The sequence below is a fragment of the Uloborus diversus genome, chromosome 7 (assembly GCF_026930045.1).
Source record: "Uloborus diversus isolate 005 chromosome 7, Udiv.v.3.1, whole genome shotgun sequence".
In the NCBI taxonomy this organism is placed as follows: Eukaryota; Metazoa; Arthropoda; class Arachnida; order Araneae; family Uloboridae; genus Uloborus; species Uloborus diversus.
In genome coordinates this window covers 71790660-71806992 of record NC_072737.1, presented here as the reverse complement: position 1 = coordinate 71806992, position 16333 = coordinate 71790660, and the positions used below count along the sequence as shown (strand labels likewise).

The following is a 16333-nucleotide window of genomic DNA, read 5'->3' as shown; positions in this document are numbered from 1 at the left end:
GATTTTGGCATTAATTATCAAAGTATACTCGCAAGATATATTATAAAAACTTATATTGCTTCTAGCTCCTATGTAACTAATTTTAATCTTTTATTATGTTGCTGCGACACTTTCTTCAACAAAATACTGCCGACAAATCGAAGATCAGCGCACTCCAACAATGGCGTTTTTAAACAAGATGTAAGTCACTTAAGAGGTTTTCCACCTCCAGCTCATTCGCTTCCTATGCCGGGCTGATGACTGCTAATAAGCACGAAACTGCAGTCCTCGGCTAGATGTGACTGAGCTGGCGGTGTATCTCATGCAGCTCTGTGATTGGCTCAACATTTTTCGGTATCGGAAAATCTGTGTAGTCTCAAAAGCAGACGTCTCAAAAATACCGCATCGGGAATTTTAGGGGCGTTCGAAGTAAACTCACGGTTCGCTTTCAGAATATTGCTTCGGAAACGTGATGTTCCGCTGCAGGAACACTACCGATGCGGAAAAAAGCACATATAGATGGAAGTAAAGGCCTTTAAGTGCGAGAAAACTCCTGACCCTGCATTCATACAATCAACAGCAAGCCACGTGTGCGGACATGCAACTACTCGGAAATTGGGTACTTCATGTCAATTGTGCCAAGGGCATATAACATTTTCACCAAGTTTATAGAACTATCTTTCTTGTACAAAGTTTACCCCAATGGATTAATGACCCTGCAATTTGCTGTATATTATCAGATAACTCATATTCATTTCTAGTAGCTTGCAGAGATTGAATGAAGCCGTTGGGTTTTTTAATTTCTTGTACAAACTGGGTAAATCGTTCAAAAGGATCACGCATTTGAATTTTTTTAAATTAAAAATGGCATTTTCTTTAATAATAGCTTTAATAAATGCACTGTTTCTAAATAATAGCATAGCATCAATCGGTATGGATTTAACGGTTCCTATTCTGAGCCTCAGTGATTGATTGTATGAAATTTCCAAGCCCTGTAGAGCTTCGTTGCATGCCTTTATTTTTCCTGTAAAACTCATCCAGAAGCTTGATCCGAGTCTTTTAAACTAAAACTTAAGTAATTTAACAGAGCTGCTGAGAAGAGATTGTTTTGTAAAACTGTTGTAAAGACACTTGATTTGTAGTGTTAAAAGGATTTCTCACATACCTAAATAGAAATTATTGCTTATTTTGCTGTATTTTTACAAAAATGTTAACAGTGAATCTTTTTCTATGTGTCTATTCTTCGCATATAGAAAGCTGTAAAAATCTTCAAATTTGATTCAATATTGATTCAATATTATAATAATAGCAATATTCCTATAAAACGTATCGGTTTTTATAGTTCCCATTGCTATTTGTATAGATATTTAGAATTAATTACTCATGAGGTATTGATTAAAGTACATTAATACCTATTAATGATTTTTCTAATAAATTATTAAATTTCTTAATATTTTTTTTTCATTTTGCTCGCATTCTAAAACTCGTAATATGCATCAGAATGCTCTTGTACTAATAAACTCGGTACTTACTGGTACTCCTGGTACTTCCATGATGAGATCTGGAACATGTTCATAGGAAAGGTTTTCTTGAATTGTCTTTCGAATTTTATCTTCAACTTCGGTAGTGAGGGAATGCCCCGGAGCCATTTTCAAAAATAGAACTATGCGCTCATCTTGTTTTGAGTTAAACTTTGAGACACATATGCTGTCTACGAAACCGGGAAACCCTTCCACTGAAAAATATTATTAATATTTAAACTCATTTGTCAATTTGTTAATGCTTTTGTATTCGTTGGCACTTATGACATACTTACAGGCAAAGTAGATATCTGAACAGTTAAATCTTGAAGCTTTAGGTTTCATGACGTTATCACTGTATAATGGGAAATTTAAACGAGAAAATAATTATAATGTACAATTTTGTATTGAAAATCAACACACTTATTTATTAGTTATTTTTAAGCTGGAGGATGTGGGGCAAAGTGAAATGGTTAAGATAACTTACTTTTTTTCAAAACGAATAAAATGTTAATTTGTTCTGAAAATTGCGGTAAATAAAGAAAAAACAATATATTTAGCAACAAAACTGACTTTGAAACATTATTTTTTATTTTGTTAAAGTGTTAGTTCCCCCCAAAAAAGGTGATTTTTCTTTTTTTAATTTTTTTCCCATGTGGCAAAGTCAAAAGTAAAATATTTTTCGAATGAAATATTTTCTATTATGTCATTAGAGATATTTTTTAACACATAGATAAGTTAATAAAAGAATGAATAAATGAGAAGGAAATGAAAAAGTAAACGAAAAAAATAAATAAATGAGTGAAAAAAATATTGAATGAATAAGTGAATGAATGAAAAAATAAGGAAATTATTTAATGAAGGAATGTAAATTTAATAATTACTAAATAAATAAGTAATCGATTTGATAAAAGACTGAATAAGTAAATTAAACAAACTTTTTTTTGTACCGCATGAACTTTCCTAATTGTACAAAGCATTTACAATGTAAACAACATTAATTTTTAAAAAATAAATACTGCACTGAATATTAGTTGTTCCTAAAGTATATTATAAATGTTAATAGCAATAACTTTGTCATTAATAATATCAAAAATAAATTAAATTTACAACAAAATATTACAATATGAATATCAATTTTTGAAAATTGCTTGTGTTATCATATTCTTTGATTTTCAGAGGTAATTTTTTCTTCACTGGAAGAGACTACATGTGTAACTATATAACTAAAATATTAGTAGATATGTGTTGCTAAAATCAGAGTCAATATTTCGCCATTTCTCTTTTACGCGCTATTTCACTTTGTCCCACATACTATTTAAAATATTTTCCCAATATAAAATACTATCTGTACCCGCACGGCGATGCCCGTGCTAAGAATTTAAAGGAAGTTCGTTGAATAAAAAAATCCACTATCCATCCCCCTTTTTTTATGCCAAGTTTGACGCCTACAGCGGCTGTTTAAATAAATTTGGCAGCGGTATTAATTAATCAATATCTATCTTTTTCGTATTTCCTATACCTATTTCCAGAAATCACGGTACATCTAGTACAAAAAGGAAATCCCGTATCCCGTACGAAAAAGAATTCAACTCCCCAACAGAAAACAACACAATCAAAAAACCCGTTACATCTAGGACATGGGGAATTCCCGCACCCCGTATGAAAAATTTAACTATGGAAAAGCTATCGTCTGAGAAAAGGGGGGGGGGGGAGAACTCTAGAATTAAAAAAAATACCTCCCCTCCCCCCGTCTGATATCAAATAATCAGTAATCATATTTTTTAACTTAAATGCGTGAACACCCTTTGAAAACCTAAATGCAATACTTTGAAGTCTAAAATATTTTGCGAAATAAAAAATAATCCGCAACTACATTGTTTATCGCCAAATTCACCAAGCGACTTTCAAATTAAAAAAAAAATCAATTAACATTCGCACAATGAATTTAACAAAAAATGACAACAGCGCAATACCAAATCAAGAACTCACCGGTTCTACTATTAGAACGTAACTATATACCAAAGATGACGTCGCTGCAGGAACAAAAATCAAGTTTAGCCTTGAAAATTGGCTTAATTAGAATCTCAATTACATCTCCGGTTCTAATTCGCAACTCCAACGAACTATAGGGGGCACTGCAGTCAGTCTAATGGCCGACGAAAAAACTAAAGCAAACGCACGCCGTAGCGTAGAAAATGCTAATAAGACTAGTAATTTTTGTTTGTATGCATGACTTTTTTGTTTTATTCTTTTTAAATTAATTTTTAAAGTCTTGTGGATATTTTGGCCCATGTAAAAAGAAATGAGAATTCAAGAAGCGTTACTAAACATTAGAAATTAATACAAATTCCGTAATTCGTAGTTGTAAGCAGCCATTTCCACGATGTTGAATTCGAAATGTATCAATTCTTGATGAGACTTCATTTTTATTGTAGCTATATGAACACTATAAATATTTCATGTAAATAAACCTTTGTTTATCAGTGTTATCAAAAGAGGAAGATGAAAGTTCTTTGTTTTGTTTGGTTAGCGCTAATTGTTTTACATTCGGTTTCGAATGTTTCTAATTTATGAATTATGATTTAATTCTGTTATCCATCATCAATAAAATTCTCACGGATACATGGCGGTAGTTTTCTTTTTAATTAATCTTCCATTATTTCTTTAAACTTATCGAATTCTGTTATCTTTCTATCATTTTAATCCACACATGATAAAAAATAAAAATGGTTTACAACTGACATGCAAAATCTCGCCAAGCAAGTGTTCTATGTTCGCACAATACTAAAACTATAACCCTAAACTATAATCGCACTACTTTGGCGATGAAAATTCTCAGCGTTAAACATTTTTCATTCCGTTCTACGATAATACTGCATAATATCCTTCTTTTAAGCTTAAGATTAAAAGAAAAAAAGAAAACCATACTCTTACAAATTCACACAAAACAATAAAAAAATTTACCTTGTAGAAAGTTATCCTCTTCCAAAAAAAAAAAAGCTTCGAATAGACTTGCAGATGCGAAGTTTGTTAATAAAGAGTTTTCATGTGCTTAGGATTTCTTGCCATTTACGACAGTCAACTCACTTTTTAGAGGGAAATAATAAAGACTAACATTATTTTGAGGAGCTCGAGAATAACATTAAGGGACAAAACACTTTCTATTTCTGAAAGCAATCCAAGACACATCGACTGCTTTAATAAATACTCATAATAAACTGCCTATATTTACGTCAACAGACACACATGGAACGCAATGTTTTAGTTTTCCCCGCAGTTATGTAAATCACCGCAAGGTAGCGTATTCGAGCGCTGGAGTTCCGAATTAAGTGAGAGAAATGAAACAATAAACAGAATTTTTTTTTCTCTTTCCAACGACACATAATGTTGGGGGGTAGGGGGATTTTTTACCCCCTAACTAGGCAAAAAACGTGAAATTTCAGCTTCATTAGTTAACTATGAAAAACCAATTAGAAATTTAGAATTCGGTCTTCGAGGTGTAGACCCCCGGGGTACGTTCGAATTTTGTGCCAAGTTTCAGGGCTGTAGGTGCTATGGGGTCTTCTGGCCATTGGGTACAAACAAAGAAACACCGTCACTTTTATATATATAGATAGACTAGCAGTACCCGCACAGAGATGCGTGTGCTAAAAATTTAAAGAAAATCCGTTGAATTCAAGAAAAACAAATTACATCAAAATTACATTTGTAGTAGCTTTCAAATGTAAAAAACTCCATAATTCATCGCCAAATTCGCCAAGCGACTTTATAATTAAAAAGAAAATCAATTAAAATACGCACAATGAATTTAAATTAAAGTAATAACAGTAAAATCTTCATAAGCAACAAACGAAACTTCCTCCAAAATGTTTAAAAAGGAAGTAATTGAAAAAGTGTCTGGAAAATGGACCTAGTGCTATAGTTGAAAATTGTCCGGTAAGTGGACCTAGTGTTATAGCAATTTCTTGAAAGAGAAGCCTTGAAAATTGGCTCAATTAGAATCGCTTATATCTCCTGTTCTATTTAATTAAGAAAAATGGAACAAACATCATCTTGTTTGGGAAGGAAAACCCTTTCCAACGATATATAATGTTTGGGGGTGGTTGGATTTTTTACCCCCAATTAGCCGAAATTTAGCTTAATTAGTTAATTAGAAAAAAACTAATTCGAAATTTAGAGTTTCGGCTTCGAGGTGCAATGGCCCGGGGTACGTTCAAACTTTTGTGCCAAGTTTCAGGGCTGTAGGTGCTATGGGGTCTTCTGGACATCGGGTACAAACAAACAAAGAAACACGGTCACCTTTACATATATATATACAGATTCGTATTTGGTTTCTGAAAAAAATCATTATTTTCCATTTTTCCTTCTCTATGAATGACATTTCAATTTTAAAGAGAGAAATATAAATTATGAATTAATTTATAACACTTATTTTAACCACTTCATTCAATCACGCAAAAAAAAAAAAAAAAAAAAAAAATCAAAAAAGTTTGAATTACTTCACTAACAGAAAAATTTCTTTTTGCGTATAAACACTGTCAAACGAAATAATATTACCTTCTTCCACACACAACGAATCCTTTAGTCGATGGATTGATCCCGGCATCATCTCCTATGTCCCAAGTACCTAAAGTCATCAAAATATGTATCAACTTTTGAGAATGAAGTACGGAAAGCCCATATTTTGTTTTAAATGTTTTATTGGTAAAATATTTGACCTATAAGCATAGTAGCAACAGGATAATGTGTACAATCTTGTTGTGTTTATATAAAGCGATCTCTTAACTCTCATTCTTATAATCTTATGATACGACAATGTATTGTTCGAAAACTAAAGAATTTGAGCAACTGTCAAGTAAGTCTGAAAGACTTAGTTCCAATGCTCGCATCTTCCAGCTTTTCAATGAATGTCGAAAAAGAAAATTAAAAAAAAAAAAAAAAAAAAAAAAAAAAAAAACCAAGACGCTATCTAAACCGAAACTGAACTTTAATAGAAACGATAACTGCGTTTATAGAACATTTAAGTTTAAAAAAAGAAAAGTATAACATATTCTGAAAAACACAAGAGAGCAATTTTATGTCAGATAACTGTGTGTGCCTCTATTGCATTTGGTGCAGAACATTCAGTGGCAAGGAATTTTAAAAAAAATGCTTGTGAGATGAAATTCTACCTGGATATTTTGTAAGGTACGTTTCCTTCAACTTCTTTTTTGAATCCCCACCAAGAAATAAGACAGGAGTAGCTGGAGTCGGGTTCAGTTGAACCATATCTCCTCTTTTGCCAAGTATGTAATCACCTGTGCATGATAAAAAAAAACACTCATTAATTAACACACAAGCTTATACACACACACGTCTATGCACACCACAAACACACTCTTGATTGCGAAAAACATTATTTTAATTCAAGATATCAAACATTTAAATTTTCTTTACTTGTTTAAGGTAACAACTATTATTATTGCTTCATTTAAAAACTAAACATTTGATTTAAATTTCAACAATATTGATTATGGCAACGCTTGACAAGACACTAAGCGCTCTGTCTTGAATTTTCACTGATTTCCTCACATGTTATAAAAAACCTGATGACCAATTGGTTCGATTACATGTATTACTCATTAAAAAAAAATGTCATTGCCAACCGGCTGGCATGGTTATTAATCAACCTTTCTGTAATAGCAACCTGCACCACGGGGTGTACTAAGCGCAAGGGCTGCCCCCCCCCCTAAATATCGCAAAGATCCCCCAAATCAAGAACCCCCTAAATATGAGAAAAATACCCCTCAAAACACCCATCTCCCTCTCGCACGTTTGCGTTTTTTTTTTTTTTTTTTACTTATTTTAACTAATAGCAACTTTTAGCAAATGGTTTTGCTGTCAATATTTTCTAATTAGAATTAGATTTTAATTCTGAATTTGTTTTTTTCAAATGATAATAATAATTTTTTTTCTTTTATCTTAGGTATAAAATAGTAAAAGAAATGTCTCTCTAAATACTTACATAAAAAATCATTGATTTAAATATGAAGTACGAGTATGAAGTTGCTACTTGTAAAGTAAAAAAAAAATTGATAAATCTTACTAGTGAATATTAAAAGAATTAAATGTTGTAAAAAAGTGGTTTATCCCCAATTTTACCAATCGGCGATATATCGCAAAGGTTATGATCACCAAGTTTTTGTGACCAAATTGGTGACATCGTAAAAAGTTTTTTTTTTTTTTTTTTGTCAAATTTGGCGATTCTTTTTCTTTTTTTTTCGAATCTGGTTTCAATCTGGCGCTATTGACGAATTTAAGCAAATCTCTTGAATCATGTTAAAATTATCGCTATTTGAAAAATGAATCTCTATAAAACACTTTTTTGCATAGGTTCACAACAAACTAGGAGTGTAATTAGTTAGTGTTCTCTTGCTCACTCTAATGCACAACTAGGGTAACGGCACCAGAAACAGACAAGAGTCTCGTAACAGACAGTAGTAAGTTTGGATTTAGCGATGAAGAATTTTGGATGGGTATAACTGATGTTGCAGTGTCCCATGAATACGGTGCAACCATCTAGTGTTATCAGAGTGAATATTATGAGTCAGTTGGTATTCATAAGGCAGTGGTGGAAGGTTATAACCAGTCACCACGAGGTCAACTGGTGTTTCATGTACATTTAAGTTCAATAGGGCTTTAGTTTCAAAAATAAAGAAATTTTGCTCATTTTGAAGAGAAATTACTGTCCATTACTCATCCTTTCTTCATCTTATCTGTTGCTGGGTCTCATCTGATTTTTCGGTGTCTTACTGGGGGTCGGACCTTTTTTTCGCACATTGAGCCCAATGTTCCCGGGGCCCAAAATGCGCAGTGCCCAATGTTCCTAATGTTCCTGGCACCCAATTGACGGCGCTCAATCGACAGTGCCCAATCTGCGGCTCCAATCTTCCCATTTCGTGAAGTGACGTACCTTTTTGATCGCAAAACAAATAACTGTTGAAGAATGAACTGCTGGTATCTATATATTACTTTATTCTAACCACTTTTGTCATAAAAGTACCTACCCTGGTGACGGTTAAGCTGGACGTAGTAATTGAGGGATTCTGGTATTTTATTCACCAGTCATTTCCGAGATTATAATTTAATTGCATTATTATTCTTTTGGGACGGAAGGAAACTCTGCTTAATAACCCTTCAGATAGACAAAAAAAAAAGTTAACAATTTTTTAAAAATGTCAATTTTTGCAAATACCTCTTTCATTTATAGCGCGCAGGTCATAACCCAAAGAACAACACTGAACTTCGCCTTTGTAGACAGGAAGATTGAAGTCCGATCCGCTTAGAAACCCAAAGTATTCAGTTGTTCCTAGGGAGAACATGAATTATATATGTATATATACACACAGGGTGTCCCGTTTTAACCTGCAAGACCTCCATTTAACCGTTAGTACGAGATGCATATTTCCAATTGCAAAAATATTCAAAATCAGATGCAGGATTATGATACTGAGAGTTTAAAGCAAAAATAAAAATGAGTCAAAAAATACAAGGTTTACGTTTCATACGTGCCCCAGGTCCCCTACCTTTTATTTTAAGGAAAGAATATCCATTGGAAACTATTACTGCCCCAAAAGTTCGACGTTAGTACGACCAATATTCACCAAGGTACGAAACGCAGCGATTTGTGATTAAAACCAATGTATACTCGCCGTCAATAACACCTTTTGGGAGAAAATATGGCAGTTAACAAGGGTTTAAAATCACATGTGTGTAGAGAGTGTGGTTTTTCAAATTGTTCGAGGTTTTATTGTGTGTTTTTGCGTATCATGGCATAACATTTGCATTTAATTTTTAAATGGTAATAAAAAGCATAAATACTTTTTTTTTTTTACATTGACAAAAAACTTTCTTTCTCTTCTGAAACGGCGATAAGTTCCAATTTCATTTTTTATATGGTCCCTTAAAACTTTGAACTTGGATATCTCAATGAGTTTTCGTCGCACGAATGTCAAATGTTTTGTGTTAGTAATTTCATTTGATGGAGATCATTTCCCTAAATATTAGTTAGGGGACCTAGGGCCCGTATAAAAAGTTAAGTTTTGTATTTTTTGACTAATTTTTATTTTTGCTTTAAACTTACAATATCTTAACTCGACATCTGATTTTGAACTTTTTTGCAATTGGAAGTATGCATCTAGGACTAACGGCTGCGAAAGTAGAGGTTTTTGCATGTTAAAACGAACGGAACACCCTGTATATATATATATAGATATATATGCATACATATTTATTTACTTAAGAAGTTATGACACGACAAATGTTACAAAATCTATATAAATATATATATATATATATATATATATATATATTTTTTTTTTTTTTTTTTTGAAATTTCATTGCTCCCAAAACCTCTTATCTTGTTCCAATGAACAATAAAGCAGGCTGTGCAAAGATTCTCTTCATTTGGACAATTTCTATGGCGATCCTATATCAAATGACCTGAAGTTCGGTCAATCCTAGAAATCTCGTGCTTCTTTTTTTAACAATATTTAATATTTCTTTACTAACACAACAGCTTCCAGAGGATAAATAGATTTTATTATGACAAACAATTTCTACAGAAGTAAAACACAGTGGGAACAAGCGAATGTTTACATTATTTTTGCCTAAGTGAGAATTTAGTAGCAGTAGGGTATTTTTTACGATCTTTAGCAACGATTTGTAAAACGAATTGTTTTTCATTTTCATCTTTTGTAAGAATATTGTTGTATTCCTGAATTAGTTTGACACCTCTTTCTGCAGCATCATTCACAACAATTATTTTATCAAGTTTTTTCTTTCCGCTTGTGTAACCAGGGTCATCATTCCAAGTTGAAGGGTCTTTGTTGAGAAAATCAGAACTTATAGAAAATCGGGTCAAGAATTATTTAGTAACAGGTGTTACAAAAGATGAAAGTTTATTGTTAATAAACTTAAAGAAATTATATTGATGCGGAATGCATCTCTTTTGTTGGTTTTCTGCTTCTTGCGGTTCTTTATCTTTATCTGCTTCCAACATAATTTGTGCCATGTTTCTCTTAACCGAGGTTGAAACATTATCATCAAATAAGGATAGAGTCATAGTTTCGGGAGCTAAGTACCAGAGCTGTTTTGAAAATTTTTTGAGAGCATCATTACTGATTTCTGTATCAATATCTTTGTAATCGATCAGTTGACTCATAAATAAGAAATCGTGATATGAAGCTTTAACTACTTCCGGGGAGAGAAACCAAGCTCGAACGTAGATTCGAGCAAGAAAAATACATAATCTTCTTAAAGAGTTCTTCTCCCTTTCAGATAAGGGAAAACTGATCCTGAAATAAGTAAATCTTAAGTGCATAAATGGATTTTGACATCCACCTAGCATAACTTACAGCTCCTGGCTTACGAAATGATATCCCACTCTTTGGAATCCCTCCAAAAAATATCATACTTAATTTCAACAGTTCTCGGTAATCATCGCGCTGGTTTTTCTGAGCTGAAAGATGTTGATCAAGAAATCCGAGCATGGTTGAACGTATATCATGAGGTATTTCATTGCTACCAGTGATATATATATATATATATATATATATATATATATATATATATATATATATATATATATATATATTGTCGAGTTTTGTCCAGCTTTCTCAAAATCTTTTGAAAAGAGTGAAAAGAGGCATGTCTGGACCAGAAGTTGCACTCATTAGAGAGTCGGAACATCCCTTTAAAACTAACTCAAAAATATGATGACGACAAGAAAGAGACACCAGATCACGATCGAATAATTTTTCTAAATTAATACAGGAACCATTTATTCGACCTGTGTTGCTGGCTGTTGTATCGCAGCAAAGTGTTTGAATTTTATCATTTAATTCCCACTTTTCGACTGCTTCTTAAACAGCCATGGCTTGTTCTTTTCCTGATAAAGATGAGATTTCAGGGACTCCCAACATTGGCTTCTTGCCTTGGAAAGTTACTATTATTGCCAGTCTGTCAGTTTTTTCGACTCCTGCGAGTGCTGGGAGCAATTTTCCATCCCAGTGTAAGACAAGCTCTTGGCAATCGTTAAAATTATTTTTTTTTCTGAATTTCCGCATGTCTTTCTTCTCTAAATTTCTTTCGGAGGCGTTGAAAAGAAGTTTGATTAATGATCAGGTCTTTAGCATCAAGTCCAAATGCTTCTGCAGCAGCTACCAGTACGTAAATTCCATTTCTATCTGTGATTTACACCTATCAAAAACTTCATATAGACGAGTAGTAAAAAACTGCAATGTACCTCGTATTTCTGCGTAAGTCGTACTGTCCGTTCTCGTAAATGTCCCTGCTCCTATATCAATTTCTGGTAATTGTTTATCAATGACAGAAGAAGGGCTGTCACTGTCGTCAAAACAGTCACTGCTTGGGTTGCTTGAAACTATACATAAAATGTGTCGACTAATAGTCGTTCCATTTCTTCGTAAGTTCGTTTCTCTCGGGCAACTTCAATTGGTTTTTTCTTTGATATCCTTGCTTCTTTTTGTATTAATTTTAGGTCAACGCCAACCATGGAGCCCGGTCTTCCTTTTTGGCACTAAAGAATTTCCTATCCTCTTAATTTTTGATATCTTCTAAAGCATCTGCATGAGCAATGGCGAAAAAATCGTCCATAATTTCTCACTTTTTCTTAGTATGAAGTTCTCGAAAAAACTTTCTGCAAAACTTTCCATTCATCATGGAGTTTGACTAACTTGTGTACGCTTTGATCTGTTGTTTTAGTGGGAATTCTCGTCTGTTTGCCAGAAAACCAAAACTTCTTGTATCACTAATGTTGCACTTCCTTTTTTTGTCATATTTACAACTTTTATATTGTAAAAAAAAGACGCTCAAAACTTGTCTATTCGAGGGTAGCTTTGCTCCAAAAATTTGATTGGAAATGTAGCCAACAAGATCATTGTAAAAATTCTTTTCTCAACTTGTGTGATGAGCTACCGGAAGACGTTGATGCAAGGGAGAGATACTGGACAGAGAGAGGACTGATGTTCGGCTAAGATGTTTCAACTGGAACTCTTTACTCTTATTTTGTACAATTCATCAAATTTACTTTTAAATAGATGTAGATCATATGTATTGTGACTCTATTTAAAACTTCAGATTAAAAAGCAGCTGTCTTTATTTCTCATATCAAAGCAGCAAACTACCGTAAAAATGAAATTTGTTCCCAGCTCGACAATTGATTTGTTTCATGGATTGAAATAATAAACGATGGAATGGTAATGAACAAAGACAAGACTTAGTTACTTAGTTAGAAAATAAGCAAACGAAGCACATAATATAAATAGAATTAGATTAATTTCATCCAATCATTTGAAAAAAAAAAGGATTTAATTAATAATATAAACATTATATTTACTATCATGATCCGAATCCTGATATAGATGATAATACTCAAATTAAATCATATTTCTAATTACTCATAAAATTACGTGTGCCTACAAAAATAACTCAATTAAAAAGCTGACATGGGAAACTTTCATAAGATTGATGTAGAAACAATTGCAGTAGCAAGCATGCGTGACGAGTCGTGGATGGGGTCTTGGCCAAAAAGCTTCGATGCCACAAAAGACGTCAGAGGAAAAAGCGGAAAAGACATAGGTCTCTGAAAAAATCAGTTAGAGTAAAATAACACCTGTAAGAAGATATAAGTCCGTCAAATATGCAAATATGCGAGATGCTTTATTTTTAAACTTGAAAAGAGTTGAAAAAATAATCAATTTTTTGGAGAAAATTTGATAATTTCATGCTTGTTGTGGCAACCCTTAAACTTTTTCGATTGAGCTAATATTTTGCACACATCATTTTTTTGTCCATTGGAACAAAATAGGAGGTTGGGAGCTAACTTTTTCGAAAGTTGAAAGATAAGGACTACCCTAATATATATACAGGGTGCATCAGTACAGCGTTTACAGACTTTCAGGGAAGATAGAGTACACCTAGACGATGGGAAACCACACAGCATTGCATGATCGGAAACGTTTTTCTGGTGCGCTTGTGACGACAAAAATCACCAAAAAGACAAGAAACGAATAACAGAATAAAACATGTTTATTATCCGAAAAAAGAATCTTAAGGATCCAACCATCCTCACATCTCCGGCGCGTTGAAGATCGAATGTCAAAGCGAGCGCGGCAACAAAAACTGCATGCACGCAGGCACCGTCATCTGATGATTCGGTTTACGTAACGACAGATATCATGTACACCAAAAAAAAAAAAAAAAATTGCCAGAATTTTTGTTGTATTAAAAATAATAATCATGTTTTCTCCTCTTATTCGTGTCCTTTTGTGCTTTGTGTCGTCACTATCACGTCAGGAAAGCGTTCACGACTATGCTTTGCAGTGTGATTTCTCATCGTCTAGGTGTACTCTATCTGCGCTGAAAGTCTGTAAACGCTGTACTTATACCCCTGTATACTAGGGTGGACCGAAGATATCGAAATTTTGCAGAACACGTAGCCTTAGTGCGAAAGTTTGAGACTCTCTAACACTAATTCCTGTGCAAAATTGATTCTGAGTTAATGTCTTCTGCTCTGGCAAGAGAATTTTGAGATTTTTAGAAAAAAATCAAATTAAGAGAAAATTTAAAAAATATTTTATGTTCCGCTGAGCTGAACTTTAAGCCTTATTAGTGTAATAATATTTTAACTTTGTGACACAAACTAGTGCGTAAAATTTCAAGTCTGTGAGTAAAAGTTTTCTGCTCTGTGCAACAGGCCTGAGTTTTGAGAAGTTTACATAAATTTCGTGGTTTTTCGATAAAATTTCATTGAGTTCACTTACATTGAGCTCCTTATCCCCCCCTGAAAAAAATCGAAATAACGGGTTTGTCTTTAATTTTGTAAGCTCTTAACATAAATTATTATGCAAACTTTCCTACACCTGGGTTAGTTTCCTCTGCTCTGGCAATAAGTATAAATTTCAATGGAAAAAAACATTTTTTTTTAATCGTGTGGCTGTTGAAGTGGGGAGAGATTCAAAATTTCCACTGTCTTTAATTATAAAATCTAAGTGCATGTAAATACTAGATTGATTGAAAATGAATGTTTTTATACGGTTGCAAAAACTCTGGAAAATATGCAAAAAATTAGATCTGCTCTTAGGATATAGATTTCTATTCATTGAGGAAAAATTATAAAATTACTGATAAAGATCATACACTATGCGCCTATTAAAACTACAAAATGTACCTTTCCGAGCAATTGACGGAATCAATTACATTGAAACCTTTTTAGCAAGTATCTTGATGCTAAAAGAATTCCCACGCATGCTTAGCTCCATCTCTAACAGAATGGTTAGATTTTATTCTAAACCAAGGTGGAGTATATACATTAATAAACTTGACCAAGATTTGAAACTCAGTTGATAGTTTTATAGTTGAAGTGTACAATCTCAATATTCTATTAACTGAATTTCAGACAGCGAGACATATTTACCGCACCCAGATCGAGGTTAGTACGAGTATGATAATGAGAGCATACGCCTTATTTTACGGCATGTAATATTAGTAATAAATATTGTTGGTGTTTACTCACTATCGTTGAATCAACTTGTAATCTAATGGCTTGAAACCAACTATGGAACGCATTTTCTGAGTCGCACAGCCTTTTTCTAATTTTACTGGGGTAAGCTTTTGAGCCTGACTGACTTAGAACCATTAACAAACTGGAAGAGATGCCGCAATGAGAGTTCGTTAAGATGTAAAAGGAAAATAGCCCACTGGAGGGGGTCTGTAAAGCTTTTGCTTCTATTGGTCACTAATTCCACCTTTTAATCTAGTGAATTGAAAATATTTCGCAATTATGCATCAGATACAGCAGACAACTTCTGACAAATATTTAAACCACTTGACTTTCTTTTCATTTTTTTTGTATAAACAACGAAATAAAGTATATTTCAGTTCTTGACAAGCCCGTTATTTCAATTTTTTCAGGGGGGGGGGAGTAAAGGGCGTGAAATCAATGAAATTTTATCCACGCCCACTTATACATATAAACGTTAGTTTTTTTTAAGTAAAGGGGGCCGTTGTCCCCCTTCACCCTAACCTTTTAAAGGAAGGAACTGGTTCAATGGGTTCTCTTATGCCGTTGATGTGATTAAAAATTTGAAGCATTGCAGGGTATTAGGTACGTAGGTACTTTGTAATGTGTCACTTGTATTTAAGGAAATTTATGTAAAATTCTCAAATTTCAAGCCTTTGCTAAAGCAGAAAAAAATAACTCACCGGCTTGAAAATTTACGCAGTAGTTTGTGTTAGGAAGTTAGAAAACTACCGCGCTAAGGAGAAAAGTTCAGCCCGAGTTTAAAACATTTTAAAAAATTTCCCTTAATTTGATGTTTTTCTAAAACTCTCAAAAACTCAAGTCTCTTGCCAGAGCAGAAGACATTAACTCATCACGAAATTTTGCACAGTAATTAGTGTTCTAAAAGTTTCTAAAGTTCTAAAAAGTGCGCTGCAAAAATTCGATTTTTTCGGCCCATCCTACTGTATCTTAATATATAAAAATCTTCTGTGCGTACGTTTGTCCCCATAAGGCTTTTAAACGGCTGGACCGATTTTGATCAAATTTTTGATTTGTAATTAAGTTGTGGCAAGCATGGTTTCGAAGCGCGATGGATCGAATCGGAAACGTTTTTGTTAATTAATTAATTAATTTAAACATTGGATGGCAAAATCTCCCAAATGATTAATATTTATTTTAACCTATTGTTGAGCGAGAACTGAAATAAATATTTAACCCGTTGCCAGAGGACAATAAGAAAGCCAGCTCTGCTTTTTATAATGAAATT

The 16333-nt window shown here is 33.2% G+C and overlaps 1 protein-coding gene across 1 annotated transcript in view; it reads right to left on the bottom strand.

Moving 5' to 3' along the window:
• LOC129226735 (acetoacetyl-CoA synthetase-like) overlaps positions 1-16333 on the bottom strand; it is a 161268-nt gene that overhangs the window by 33187 nt on the left and 111748 nt on the right. Inside the window, exons 13-17 of the mRNA XM_054861364.1 lie at positions 8737-8850; positions 6674-6799; positions 6060-6129; positions 1796-1854; positions 1512-1714 (exon numbers count right to left, since the gene is read on the bottom strand). Coding sequence (XP_054717339.1) covers positions 1512-1714; positions 1796-1854; positions 6060-6129; positions 6674-6799; positions 8737-8850 — 572 coding nt within the window. The remainder of the gene's footprint in view (positions 1-1511; positions 1715-1795; positions 1855-6059; positions 6130-6673; positions 6800-8736; positions 8851-16333) is intronic.